Source organism: Heterodontus francisci, chromosome 24 (assembly GCF_036365525.1).
Source record: "Heterodontus francisci isolate sHetFra1 chromosome 24, sHetFra1.hap1, whole genome shotgun sequence".
NCBI lineage: Eukaryota > Metazoa > Chordata > Chondrichthyes > Heterodontiformes > Heterodontidae > Heterodontus > Heterodontus francisci.
The window spans coordinates 35791950-35805229 of record NC_090394.1 but is presented as its reverse complement, the minus strand read 5'-3'; the positions used below and the strand labels follow the sequence as shown (position 1 = coordinate 35805229).

The 13280-nt window shown below is 40.4% G+C and overlaps 1 protein-coding gene across 3 annotated transcripts; it reads left to right on the top strand.

Moving 5' to 3' along the window:
- Positions 1-7094: 7094 nt before the first annotated feature.
- On the top strand, positions 7095-10727 carry psmg3 (proteasome (prosome, macropain) assembly chaperone 3). Of its 3 annotated transcripts, none has more exons than XM_068055908.1 (3): positions 7095-7180; positions 8112-8408; positions 9776-10727. In XM_068055908.1, the coding sequence occupies exons 2-3, from the start codon at positions 8193-8195 to the stop codon at positions 9926-9928; spliced, it is 369 nt and encodes a 122-aa protein (XP_067912009.1). In that variant the 5' UTR covers positions 7095-7180; positions 8112-8192; the 3' UTR covers positions 9929-10727. The 3 variants fall into 3 exon arrangements, with proteins under 3 accessions (XP_067912009.1, XP_067912008.1, XP_067912010.1); XM_068055907.1 differs by lacking the exon at positions 7095-7180 and adding an exon at positions 7195-7298 and having other exon boundaries at positions 9776-10726; XM_068055909.1 differs by lacking the exon at positions 7095-7180 and adding an exon at positions 7294-7376.
- The last annotated feature ends 2553 nt before the right edge of the window (positions 10728-13280 follow it).

Sequence of the window (13280 nt, the reverse complement as noted above, 5' to 3'; positions counted from 1 at the left end):
TAGATCTACCTGGTTATTGAAATAGGACAAAAAAAATTAGTCTACCATGGAATTCCATGATGGGATTGTTTATGTAGAAAGTCATGTTGTAGCTGTTGTGTGATATACATCTGGAAAGCTGCCACATTATGACTGAAAGCGAGTGCCATTGACCAAATCAATAGATCTTCTGGACAAAATCCACTAGGAATTATGAGATAAGCTAAAACACAGAATCCAATTTACTTAATTCTCATTACTGAGTGAGTGAGAGACTAACTTATACTCAAGTTATCTTAGTTTTGGTAATCCAGTGTTTCAAATGCAAATATTAAAAATGAAAATGCACAGATTTATTGTATCTAGTCAAGACGTTAATTGGCATTGTGCACACTTTTTTTCGTATATGTCGGTTGGGGGGGGGGGGTGGGGTTGAATAATCACCACTGACCATCCAAGTATAAATTCTAAACCTTCCACAGTAATGAATTAAAACACCCTGGCATATTAATCTGCCGTTACAGTCTATATAAGTCAACCTAATAGCTTGTGTTCCTTGAATGAAGTATTCCTTTGATCCCAAAGGGCTGGTGTTCTGTTCCATGGGAGTGAATAGAGAGTTGTCTATATCTAGAAACTTCGGTTCATGTCAAAACCATTTTGAAGACATTAAACAGTGTAGCATTATTAATGCAATATTTTTCCATCAAATGTAGATAATTACAAACAAGCTATAATGGCTGTAGAAGTAATGTTGATTGATTTTCAAAAGCAAGCCTTTTCCCCATTACTTGCCAACTGATTGTTTCACAGTAGCAGACAAGTAACATTGCAGAGAGAAAACCATCTATGAGCTTAACTAAAAAAAAGTATATCAAACCACGTACGCGTAGGAATAGACAGGATGTTAGGTGGTTCTTTTCCCAGAGAATGTAGAGCTATATATAGTCTATATATTACCTCTACCTATCCCTTTTTCCAAAATGCATCACCTCACATTTCTCTGTATTAAATACCATCAACCATTTGACTGCCCATTCTGCTAGCCGATCTATATCCTGTTGCAGTTGATTGGTATCATCCTCACTCTCTGCCACACCTCCAAGTTTGGTATCATTTGCTAATTTTGAAATTTAACGCTGTAATTCAATATCCAAGTTATTTATTATATCACAAAAAACAGTGGTCCTAGCACTGAAACTTTGGGAACACCACTCTAGTCTGAAAAATAACCATTTACCACGATTCGCTGTTTTCTGTCCTCAATCCAGTTTTTTATCCAGCTGGCAGTGAGCCTCCTATTCCAGGAGCCTCAATTTTGTTAACCAGCCTTTTATGTGAGACTTTGTTAAAAAGTAAAAATTTGTTAAGGCTTTCTTAAAATCCATATAGGCAACATACATTGCTTTCCCTTCATCAAGCTTCACTGTTACTTCATCAAAAAAATCAATGAGATTAGTCAAGCACGATCTGCCTTTTACAAATCTGTGCTGGCTCTCCCTAATTAACTCAAACCTCTCCAAGAGCCTGTTAATTTTTTTCCCTAATTATTGTTTTTAAAACCTTACCCACCACAGATGTTAAACTGACCAGCCTGTAGTTACTAGGAATATCCTTTCTTGAATAAGAACATCAAATTTGCCACTCTTCAATTCTCTGGCACCTCCCCTGCATGTACAGAAAATTATAAGATTATGGCAAGCCCTTCCACTATCTCCACTCCCACTTCCTTTCACAGCCTGGGACATAAGCCATCCAGACCAGGCAATATATCCACTCTAAGCATAGCCAGCCTTTCCAATACATCCTTCCTATCAATTTTCACCTCATCCATTACCTCAAACGTCTCCGATATTTTGTCAGCATTCTCGTCCTTAGTAAACACCAATACAAAGTGCACATTAAGTATTTTAGCCTTGCCCTGCACCTCTGAGTATGTATTATCCTCTTTGTCCCTACTCGGCCCTGCCCCACCCGTTTACAATGTACATATCGGTAGAAGATTTTTGAGTTCCCTTTTATGTTAATTGCCATTCTATTCTCATATTCTCTCTTTGCCAATCGTATTTTTCTCTTCACTTCCCCTCTCAACTTACTGTATTTGGCCTCATTCTCACTTGAAGAGTTCACCTGATATGTATCATACATCTTTTTTTTTGTTTTATCATATTTGCTATCTCCTTCGTCACCCAAGGAGCCCAGGCTTTGGTTCCCTTAACTTTCACCCTAATTGGAATGTACCTAGCCTGTACCTGTAATATCTCCTCTTTAAAGATAGCCCATTGTTCCATTACAGTTTTTCCTGTCAATCTTTGGTTCCATTTTACGCTGGCTAGATCTCCTCTCATCCCACTGAAGACAGCCCTCTTCCAATATAGAAGTTCAACTTTAGATTGTTCCTTGCTCTTCTCCATTGCTAATCTAAACCTATGGTTCACACAACAGGCAATTCACACAGTTCATAGATCATTTTTACAGGTCTCAATGAATCTTCCAAAAATTATGTAAGTTTCCCTGATCACAACAATATCCTGTAACTGTAGCAAAATATATTAATATTTATGCATGAACTGTACACAAATTAATATTAAAATTACTGCCTCACAATTATAGTATTGTGACATCCAAATATTTTTCGGATCTGACTGAAATATGAAATAGTTGATCCTAAAATTTAAATTTTTCAGTAGGTGCTTTAAAATATATTTTTGCATTGTTACCAGTGTATTGTTACGACCAAGGCGGGAGGAGTGCATTGTTCATTCTAGTCCCACTTCCCCACAGGTCACAATGTATATTTAAATTTTTCCACTTACCGATACGGTCAATCATAGACTCTATTTTCCCAGAATAAAATACACTAACCAGTTTTCTTCAATAAACATCAAAATTATCAATTTATTATAAAACAAGTCTTAAACAGTCATGAAATAAAGCATAAACACACAGACTGAAATATTAAAGTTTCCTTTTTACCTTAGCCCCTCACACTCATACACACAAACACCAGTTAACCAGAAAAATAAAGGGATTTTTGTTTTTAGAGCTCAATTACAGAAAAAAAAAACTCTTGGGCTGAATACTTGCTCATTCTTAAAGAAACAGCAGATGAGATATGTTGTGTTCCAAAACTGGCATACAGTCTGGCTTCCGAGTACACGTAGATGGGTCACTGGGATCTTGCAGAACAGTTCTTTTCAGGTGGCGTTGAGAATTAATTTAGCAGGCTTTTCTTCAAAAACAGGAGACAAGATGTGTTGACATAGTGGACTTCTCAGGGTCTTTTAGAGTGGTCTGGAAAGCTGAGCTGGGTTGTGGTCTTCTCTCCTTCCTTGGGAATTCTCTTCTCTCCTTGGAAGTTCTCTGTCTCCATGGAAGTTCTCTCCTTTTTTATACAGTTCAACCCCAAGTCAAAACAATTCAAAAGCAAAACCGACAACAGGAGGTTAACCCTTTGACCTCCATCAATCTTCACCTGTCAATTCTTTGTAAACAACCTCTCCAGGTGTCCAAAGTTCTCTGTTGTTTATTGAGCTGGAAGTCAGGTGGTTTCCTGGAAAGGCTTGTTTTCCTCACAAGACCTCTCAGTGCCCCTTTTAAAAACATTTCCAGGGCCTGTTTCCAAAGTCAAGTGGCCTTTACAGGACCCCCTTTGAAAACCCCAAAGTTTAACATTTCTTCAATTTTTCAAAAATAAATCCTCAAAAAATATATTTAACAAAACTGAGGCACTGTCATAACTGCATCCATTTTGTGACCACTATACCTGTTAAACATTTTGTGAATAACATTGCTGGAATCAGCATCAAGGCTCTCCAATGTGTATCCTGACGTTATGGATGTAATGTGCACACGTCTCCAGACCTGACTTTTGATAAGCAAGCAAAAGGATATTTCAGGTCTTTTTTTAAAACAAATTTGGAAGGAAATCAGTTAAAACAATTCACCCTTACAAAACATAGCTGGGTATTTATCAGTGAAAACATGTATTCAAGGACCCTGCAGACAAAAAACAAAAAAATGTTGGCTTTCCCAGAAATCAAACTGGGCTTTGAGCATACTAAGCTATTTGCTTGAAGCGTAAATTGGAGTGTGTACTTTGGGGGAAAAAACTGAACTAAACAGTTCGATATCAAACACTCCTTTAAAATACTGTGTAAAACTGCCCTCTTCTGGCAAAATGTTTGTACTGCCATCAACTAGGATGAGTCCATTCCTCCCAAGCAACAAATTATTTGCTTTTTTCCCCTCACTAAAGTAACAATGTTCAGATCAGGATTAGCAACAATATAAAAATAACAGAGTCATTGGTTCCTTTATAGTTAGTAGCCCAGTGAATTCTGTTTTATAAAACATACAGGGTCAAGCTGCTACCAAACCTGCCTAAAAATGTTCTATTGGCAGATTATAACTGCATTTTCAGAGAATGCTGGGAGATTTATACTCAAAACCTGGCTGGATCAGTGTACTGTGACCTCTGGATGATCGCATTTCATCAATATGCCTGATTAATACTGACTGTTGTCTGAGCCTCCAGCTGATATATCTGGATTAGTAAACGATATTCACAGATAATAGCTATGGTTACCCTAAATTAATGTTCCTCACTGGCTTCTATCCAGTCACAATCCCAACCACTGTTATATCAAAGGCCACTCTCAGGAATAATGCAACAATAATTTTTTTTTAAAGTTAAAAAGCTACATCCATGTAGCTGTGTCTGGTCCACTAATGCTTGCCTTCACTCTGTATGAGGGCCTGATGCCTTGAATTCCTCTTCCTACAGCAAATCCAGTACAGCCATTGGCAGTACTTATTGCTCAAGTTGAGTAACTAGAGGCAACAGCAGTGCTATGGTTGAGATGTGCACCAAATGAGTCCTAAATTTAAAAAAAAGAAGCAAACAGCCAAAAACATTTAACTAACAATGCTGCAAAATAATTCCATATTACTGGGCCCAGTTCCATCGCTAGGCTGCTACACCCTGTCTCCCCCAATATTGTCAAGCCCCTGGAAGACCCTCAATATTGTCAGATCCTGATCGCAATTCCACTCCCAGAGCTCTCTCCACAGTCCTCCAAGACACTAGAACCGTCCCCCTCCTCCTCCCCAAGATCCCCCTTCTCCTAGATCCTGGGAGCACCTCCGAATGCTTATAAACACCAATATTTTTTGCTTGTTTTAAGGAACTTTCATTTGAGTTCTGTTATTGCATAAGCAACAGTTTCACCTCCACTTAGTTACTTCAATGTTGCTCACTTGACTGGTACAAGCAGTGTTTTGACTTCTGTTAGTTGTCCCACTGTTGCTCTCAAGCTTCCATTCCCCTCTGGGAATGGATGGAAACCTCAAGTCTTGGCATCTGGCCCTGCACTGTCCAGGCAAATATAGATGGATTTGTCTGCAGAATGGGTCATGCCACCTGAGCTACAAAGATCTGGAAAGCTGACAAAGTAAACAGATAGGAGAAAAAACAAAAAATGAAGTAGCAGAATCAAGATAGAGGGCAATATGCCACAGTTACCTCTACACTCAACCAGGGATAGGCGCCAACATGTTGCACCACAGTTTTCGACAAAAATATTGGCTCAGCCACGGGCATGGGGGCAATTAATCTGTATATAAAGTGTACAGCCAAACTAAAGCCATTAAAACACAGTCTGATTTAAAACACATTTCTCCCTATTTAGTGAGATATCTGGCATTGTTTTTGGCAAGTAGTCAATGTCTGCCTGTACACATGATGTAGCGATGCAGAGAATTCAGATAGATGTCCATCTATCAGGAGTAAGCTTGATCTCCTTCACTCCGCGTTCTCTCTCTCCGTGTCCGTCCCTCTCCCCTCTGTGTCCATCTCTCTCCCCTCTCTGTTTTGATCTCTCTCCCTCCTCCTATGTCCCTCTCTCTCTCCTCTCCCTCTCTTCCTGCTATCTCTCTCCCCTCTCTCTCTCCTGTGCTTATCTCTCTCCCACACACTCTGCTCTCCGGGCCGGTGCTTGTTTAAAGGGCTGCCTAACTCTCAGTGTGCTCCCTCAGCGCTGTGCCATACTGCACTGTGCCTCTGGCTGTGGGCTGGCCCACTTCCTGCTCTTCCTTCAAACGCTCTCTCCCTCTTCCCCACAGCAGCCATGCCCACTCACTCCATGAACCACGCGAAAACAGCAGGGGCGGCTGATCCCAGTGCACCTGCACCACGGACTGCCAATCAGCACTCACCCAACCCAGGCAGCCCGCTGTCGGTCACAGAGGATTGGCAGACTGGATGGAAACCTTTGGCGGGTAGTATGTTGGATAACCCAATGTTAATATAACCTAGCCACATAAACTTAAAGGCTTGGAGCAAGACATTTAAAATTATCACGGACCTTAAAATCTTTTACCACACACTGGTGTCCATGTACTGACACATTGCTGACCCTTGGCCTCAACTATTTAATGCTCTCCTGGCTAGCTTCCCAATCTCCGTCCTCCGTAGATTTCAGCTCATCCAAACCTCTTGCCTGTATTCTACTTTGCACCAAGACCCGTTCACCTATTTGGTTCCCCGGTCCAGCAATTTTAAAATTCACATCCTTGTTTTCAAATCCCTCCATGGCCTCACTACTCCTTATCTCTGGAGTCTTCTCCAGTCATATAAGCCTTGAGATACCTGTATTCCTTCTATTCTGGCCTCTTGAGCAACCTCAATTTTAATCGCTCCACCATTGGTGGCCGTGCCTTCAACTGCCAAGGTCCTACTTCTGGAATTCCCTCCATAAACCTCTCCAACTCTCATTCTTCCTTTAAGATGCCCCTTAAAGTGTATATATTTGACCACATTTTTGGTCACGCTCTAACATCTCCTTAATACTGGTCTATAACTCTTCTGTTAAATTACTTTGTATATTTTACTATGTTAAAGGTGCTATATTAAGGCGTTGTTGTTGATAATGACCATGCGCAGAAGGCAATAAATGGGAACAGAGCATGCTCAGAAGTGCACGCGGTGTCATGTTGTCAGTTGAGCATGCGCAAAAAGCAGTTGGAGCCGGATTTATTTTTTGAACATACGTTGATCACGGAATGGAACCAACTTGCTTTGCCGAGCATGCGCCTAGTGCACGTTGGAGTCGGCTTGATTTCCTGAGCATGCGCAAAGCGCAGGTTGGCGGCCGTTTGATTCGCCACGCATGCGCAGAATGGGCGAAATGCTGGTTTAATAGTGAGTATGCGTAAGTCGCTTGGCGAATGATTGACTTTGCGGAGTCTTTGTTAAGTAGAGAGGAGTGTGGGCGCTTGTGCTTCAGCCGGGAATGGTTGAGCTTAGGCGCTGTCGATCGGTAGGTGAACAGGAGGAGGTTTTAAACAGCTCGGGAATGGGCAGGGGAGTTGGCCCGCTAGCTGCAGCACTCATGGTGGTAGGTCGCTCGCCAAGTGAGCAGATAGGTCAAAGGAGTTTAAACAGAACATGATGGAAGCGCACAGCAGGCCTATTAATGTCTGAAAGAGGTTAAGAAAAATTAGTTCACCTTTCAAGTAGGGTACTTCAGAGCTCCAACATTTTCTGCTTTTAGAAAGAAAACTTAAAACATTTTTTGAAGTGGAGTCACTGTTGTAATGTAGGAAATGCAGCACCCAATTTGTGTACTGCAAACTAGCACAGATGATAATGTGATAATGATTAGATAAGCTGTTTTACCGATATTGGCTGAGGGATAAACAGTGGCAAAGACACTGGGGAACTAACACCCTGTTTTTTGAATACCATTGAATTATTTATGCCCACCTAAGATGGCAGATGGTGCCTTGGTTTAATGTCTTGTCTGAAAGGTGGTACCTTTGACAGTGCAGCTCTCGCTTAGTACTGCATTGGAGCGTCGGTTTATATTTTGTACTCAACTCTTTGGAAAGGATCTTAACCCCACAATCCTCTGGCTTTGAGGGCAGATAGCTTGTTGTATTTGTAAGATAATAAGCCTGACTTGCAGAACCAAAGTATGTTCTTTTTTCTGCTTATTTCTGTGATTACTTCAGACTTAAAATGTGCAAACTGTGTTGCTTAGTATGAATAAAGGGGTGAAATATGACTGAATTAGGAGCTATTTGACATCTTGGAAATGCATTTATTTGAATGCTTTTTCTTTTCAATTTAGATAAAGACTGTTTGAATTTGGTGGCTCTTGAGTCTGTGTACCTGGATTAATCAGCAATCGTGTCAATCTGAAAGGACTCTTATGGCAGCAGAAAGCATTATCCAGTCCAAGCAGGTTGCAGAAGTTGTTGGAGGAATCCTGACGGAGGTCGTGTGCACGGTATTCAGTGATTATGTCTTTGTGCTGGTCACGCAGTATGGCAAAATGGGAACATTGATTTCTGTGATGCCACATAATGTGGCAAATGAAATCAGCAAACCCACATTTACTACAAAGATCCTAATGGGAAAGGATGAGGTAAGAAAACTGTTGGAGACAGATGTTGCAAGATGAGTTCTGGATTAACATCAGCCTTTAGATGTGATCAGTGAGACTGCACTTACGAATAGGGACTTTGGATCAATTCAAACATTCCTATAGCTGTCATAGAGGACTCTGCACAGCTCTGTTATCAATATTAAAGAAAAGATATAGAGGCATAGAAGAAGGTGCAGCAAACATTTTGCAAGGATGATACAAGAACTGAGAATTTATGTCTATCAGGAAAGACTGAACAGGCTGAGGCTCTTTTAGAAGAAAGAGAAAGAGTGATCCTACAGAAATATTCAAGATTATAAATGGGTTTAATAGGCTAAACATCGAGAAGATTTTTAAACACTTGCAGGGTAGACCAAAAACAGGGACCCTAAACAATGTTTCCTCTATGTTGTGCATGTGCACAGCTGCGCAACAATCGTGAAAGTGTTGCGCAGGCTGCTCGCAAGCTGTGCCCTTTTAAGATAGTGTGTGCAGCTGCATTTAAAAAAAAAATTAAAGGTACTGTGCATTGACGTAAACAGGCTGTGGACATTGAAGGAAATTTAGAGGGGTCATTGGCCAAAAATATTTTTAAGAAGTCACCAATAAATCCAGTAGGATTTCAGAATTTGAACTCTGGAAGCAGCCTGATGGACTAAAGTAGCCTTTTTTTGGTCGTCTATATCTCTGACATTTGATCAATCTGAGCTGTATTTGAATCTATGTCCTAGTGTGAAGTGGCATTGCAGTAACAAACCTCTGTGAAAATGCCAGAAATGTGTAAAGGGAAAAGAGAAGTTTAACTTTTTGGGTGTTCTAACCCTTTGTCAAAATTGGAAGACAACTGAGTTAATTAATGAAACTGGATAAAACCCCAGGGAGATAATTGATTAAAAGTCCAAGCATTTGATTGAAAAATTGATCATCTCAGTAAGACAATGGAAAGGCACTAAAGTAACCTTTTATGTTGTAGATGATCTTCAAATGTCCTCGTGTAGTTTTTGTCTTTCTAGCTTTCCAATGAAACCTGAATGGGCTTTCCGTCTGTTATATCTCTCCCTTTCCCTTGTACTCCCACATCATTTTGTTCAGTTCTGTGACATAGTTCACTTGTTTGCCATTTTTCAGTTTTGATGGCATCCACTCAACAATTCAGGAGCCTTGCTCATATACTGTGACCTTTATTGAGTATTACCATTATGTATTTTATAATCTGTGCTCTTGGCTGTTTTCTCACGTCGGTCGCACCCATTTCCCCAATCGAATGTAGAATTGTGTCTCATGCTTTGTATCTTGCTTAGCGTTCAAATTATTGTACTGCAAGTACTTGCAATGCTTTTAATGTCTGTGCTTTTTTTTTTTTACAGCCTGTCATCCATGTCTACGCAAAGCACCTTGTAACCTTCGTATCTGAGGAGTGTGGGAACAAACCAGTGTTACTTGCGTTGGCCCTAAAAGACGCAAATGTGAACAGTATTAATTCTATCAAACAGTTGATTCAGAGTTGCCGAATCTGGTGAAATCTGCTAACTAGACATTTGGGCTGAGACTGACTGACTAATGCTAGTAAAAGAACAATGTGACTTTGCTTCATTCCACATGGGCAAGGATATCACAACAATGCATTTTGCCAATGTAAATCAAACTTTTTAACTCTAGCAGGGATATCACAGAACGGAAATAGCAGAGCAGCTTTACTTTGTGTATTTTTGATGCTTTCCAGTTCAGTAACTGTGCTTGTCTTTGTACTGAGGTGAGGAACATTGTTGCAGCATATTTTAAGACTATGCATACTCCCAAGGCAATAGGTACGCTCCTGATGTTAATTAAAGCTGTAACTGGCTATCAAAAGTAAAGATGGGACACCTGGTCAGGAGGAGACTAATTAGATTTTTCATTCTATTCTTCAGTGTTCAGGCTGAATAGAGGAAGAGAATTGAAAGAGAGAGATTTGCAGGGGGAACGTAAATTGCAAAAATGCATTGGAATAGAAGTATAAGACAAAGATTCTTCATTGGGGTCAGTAGTGCCCGTGGTTTTTGCTTGGCGTTTGTAGTGTTTTACAATCTGCATCACTTAACTGCTATTAAACAAGGGTTCCGATGAAGGGTCACTGACCCGAAACGTTAACTCTGCTTCTCTTTCCACAGATGCTGCCAGACCTGCTGAGTGGTTCCAGCATTTCTTGTTTTTATTTCAGATTTCCAGCATCCGCAGTATTTTGTTTTTATTAAACAAGTAATGCTTTCTGCTAATGTCCAAGCTGGTTTCATTCTTTTTGCAATGTGTCATCAGTGGCCCCACCTTGAGCTCTTGCTTAGTTGTCTCCTGACTGTCATTTGAAGAAAAAGGCTGCAAGACTTCCCAGCCTGAAGCTCTGTTTAGCCTGGATCAGGTGCAGCACTCCCTTTATTGCTTAAAATGGTTGTGGAATCAAGCCCCAAACCAAGGTTTGCGTGCACAATCTCAGTTGACGCCACAATGCAGCACTGAGGGAGTGCTGCAATGACAGAAGTATTTTGAATGAGATGTAAATAAAAATGGATAATTTTGTCTATAACTTAAAGATATTATCTGGACACAATATTTAACAAATCTAAAATTCAGTGAATAAATTTAACTCTGCAGGAATTAATCTGAGCATTCATTGCTTGAATGGTCAGTTCTGACATTCCCTAGGCCTCCATCCTTGGTCTTTATATCTCAGATGGCTGACCTTTGATGTCCAATGTAGGCATGGAGTCAGCTTCTACAAGGTTGCCAATGGTGTTAAGTTTCATCTTGCTTCTGCCACTGCTGTTGCTGCTACTTTAAAAAAAAAGAAACACATGCACAATACCTGTGGTGTCAGCACGCCCTATACTACATGCTGCATACCTGCTGATGTCACAGATGTCATCTCTGCATCCGATACCTAATGATAAAGTAATAGAAAATTTTAAGTGGGCTTTTAGCAAAAGAGTTTTTTTTAATTGAATCATTGACTGAAAAATAGGGAACTATTAGAACTATTTTAATGGTTAATTTATTTTCTGTGGGTTTTCATCCAGGCCTGACTGACCCAATTACAGGCCTTGAGTTGAGGCCTTTACTTGCTTTCCCTGATGGTGTACTGATTGGTTACTTGAGTGCAGGCTTTGGCCACCCTAATCCTGTTTGCTTTCCTTGCTGTAGTGGCTGGCTCTACACATTGCACGCAACCCAACTCCTAAAATGTCTACTTACCTGCACCCTCCTCCCTGGAACTTTTCTCATTGTGATTAACCACTAGCTTGGCATATCTATTAAAGAATGGAAATCCTGCACAAACACTTGAGTCATTATACATTACAAATATATAGTATATTAACTGGGATAAATTCAGTGTAAAAGGTACAGAGGGTTATGAATTCTTAAAATGCATTTTGAAAACTTTATTAGCCAGGATGTAGCAAGCCTAACGAGAGAAGGGACAGTTCTAGGCTTAGCGGATGAATCTGGGCAGGTGGAAGGGGTATCAGCGGGAGAGCATTTTACTGGTAGTGATCATAGTGGGCGGCTTTCAAGGAGGAGATCAAGAGCTCAGAATAAATAATGTTCCCACAAAGAAAAAGGGTGGGGCTGCTAAATCTCGACCCCTGGTTGTCAAAGAGCATACAGAGTAGATAAGAGGAAAAAATGCTTATGTCAGATGTCAAAACTCAATACTGCAGAAATCCCAGAGTATAAGAAATGCAGGGGTAAAGTTAACACAAATTAAGGTAAAGAAAGGCAAAAATATTGGCAAGGAAAATCCAAGGATGTTATATAAATATATAAACAACAAGAGGTTCACTAAGGAAAGAGTAGGGCCAATTAGAAACCAAAAAGGTAATATGTGTGTGGAGGCAGAAGGCATTCTTAATGAATACTTTGTGTCTGTTTTTAAAGAAGAGGGATGAAGCAAGCCAGCCTAACCCTGGTGGTGGGCAAATTATTTGAAAAAATTGAGACAGTATAAATTGCCATTGAGAGAAGCATGATTAATCAAGGATAGCATAGATTTGTTAAAGGAAATTCACGTCTGACTGACTTGATTGAATTTTTTGAGGACGGTTGATTAGGATACAGTGTTTGATGTAGTCTACGTGGATTTTAGCAAGGCTTTTGACAAGGTTCTCCATGACAGATTGGTCAGAAAATTAAGAGCTCATGGGATCCAAGGAAAAGTTGCAAGTTGGATCCAAAATTGACTCCGTGGCAGAAAGCAAAGGATTATCTTCGATGGTGTTTTTGTGACTGAAAGGCTGTTTCCAGTGGGGTTCTGCAGGGCCCAGGACTAGGTCCCTTGCTGTTCGTGGTATATAATCAATGAAGGGGGCATGATTAAGAATTTTGCAGATAATACAAAAATTGGCTCTGAGGTTGATTGTACAGAAAAAAGCTGTAGACTGCAGGAAGATATCAGTGGTCAGGTGAGCAGAAAAGTGGCAAATGGATTTTAATCCGGAGAAGTGTGAGGTAATGCATTTGGGGAGGACAAAGCAAAGGAATATACAATAAATGGTAGGATTCTGAGAAGTGCAGAGGAACAGAGGGAACTTGGAGTGTGAGTAGATAGGGAGAAACTGTTGCCACTCGTGAAAGGATCAAGAACAAGGGGACACAGATTAAATGTAATTGGCAAAAGAAGCAATGGCGACATGAAAAACTTTTCATGCAGCGAGTGGTTAGGATTAGGAATACAGTGCCAGAGAGTGAAGTGAAGGCAGGTTCAATCGAGGTATTCAAGAGGGAATTAGTTACCTGAAAAGGAAGAATATACAGGGTTATGATGAGGTGGGGGAATGGCACTACGTGAATTGCTCACTTGGTGAGCTGATGCAGACACGTTGGGCTGAATGGCCTCCTGTG

Excerpts from the sequence above, each read along its gene's own strand:
- psmg3 (XM_068055908.1), top strand. The coding sequence starts at position 8,193 with ATGGCAGCAGAAAGCATTATCCAGTCCAAGCAGGTTGCAGAAGTTGTT. Across the intron at positions 8,409-9,775 it reads TCCTAATGGGAAAGGATGAG|CCTGTCATCCATGTCTACGC; the intron begins GTAAGAAAACTG and ends TTTTTTTTACAG.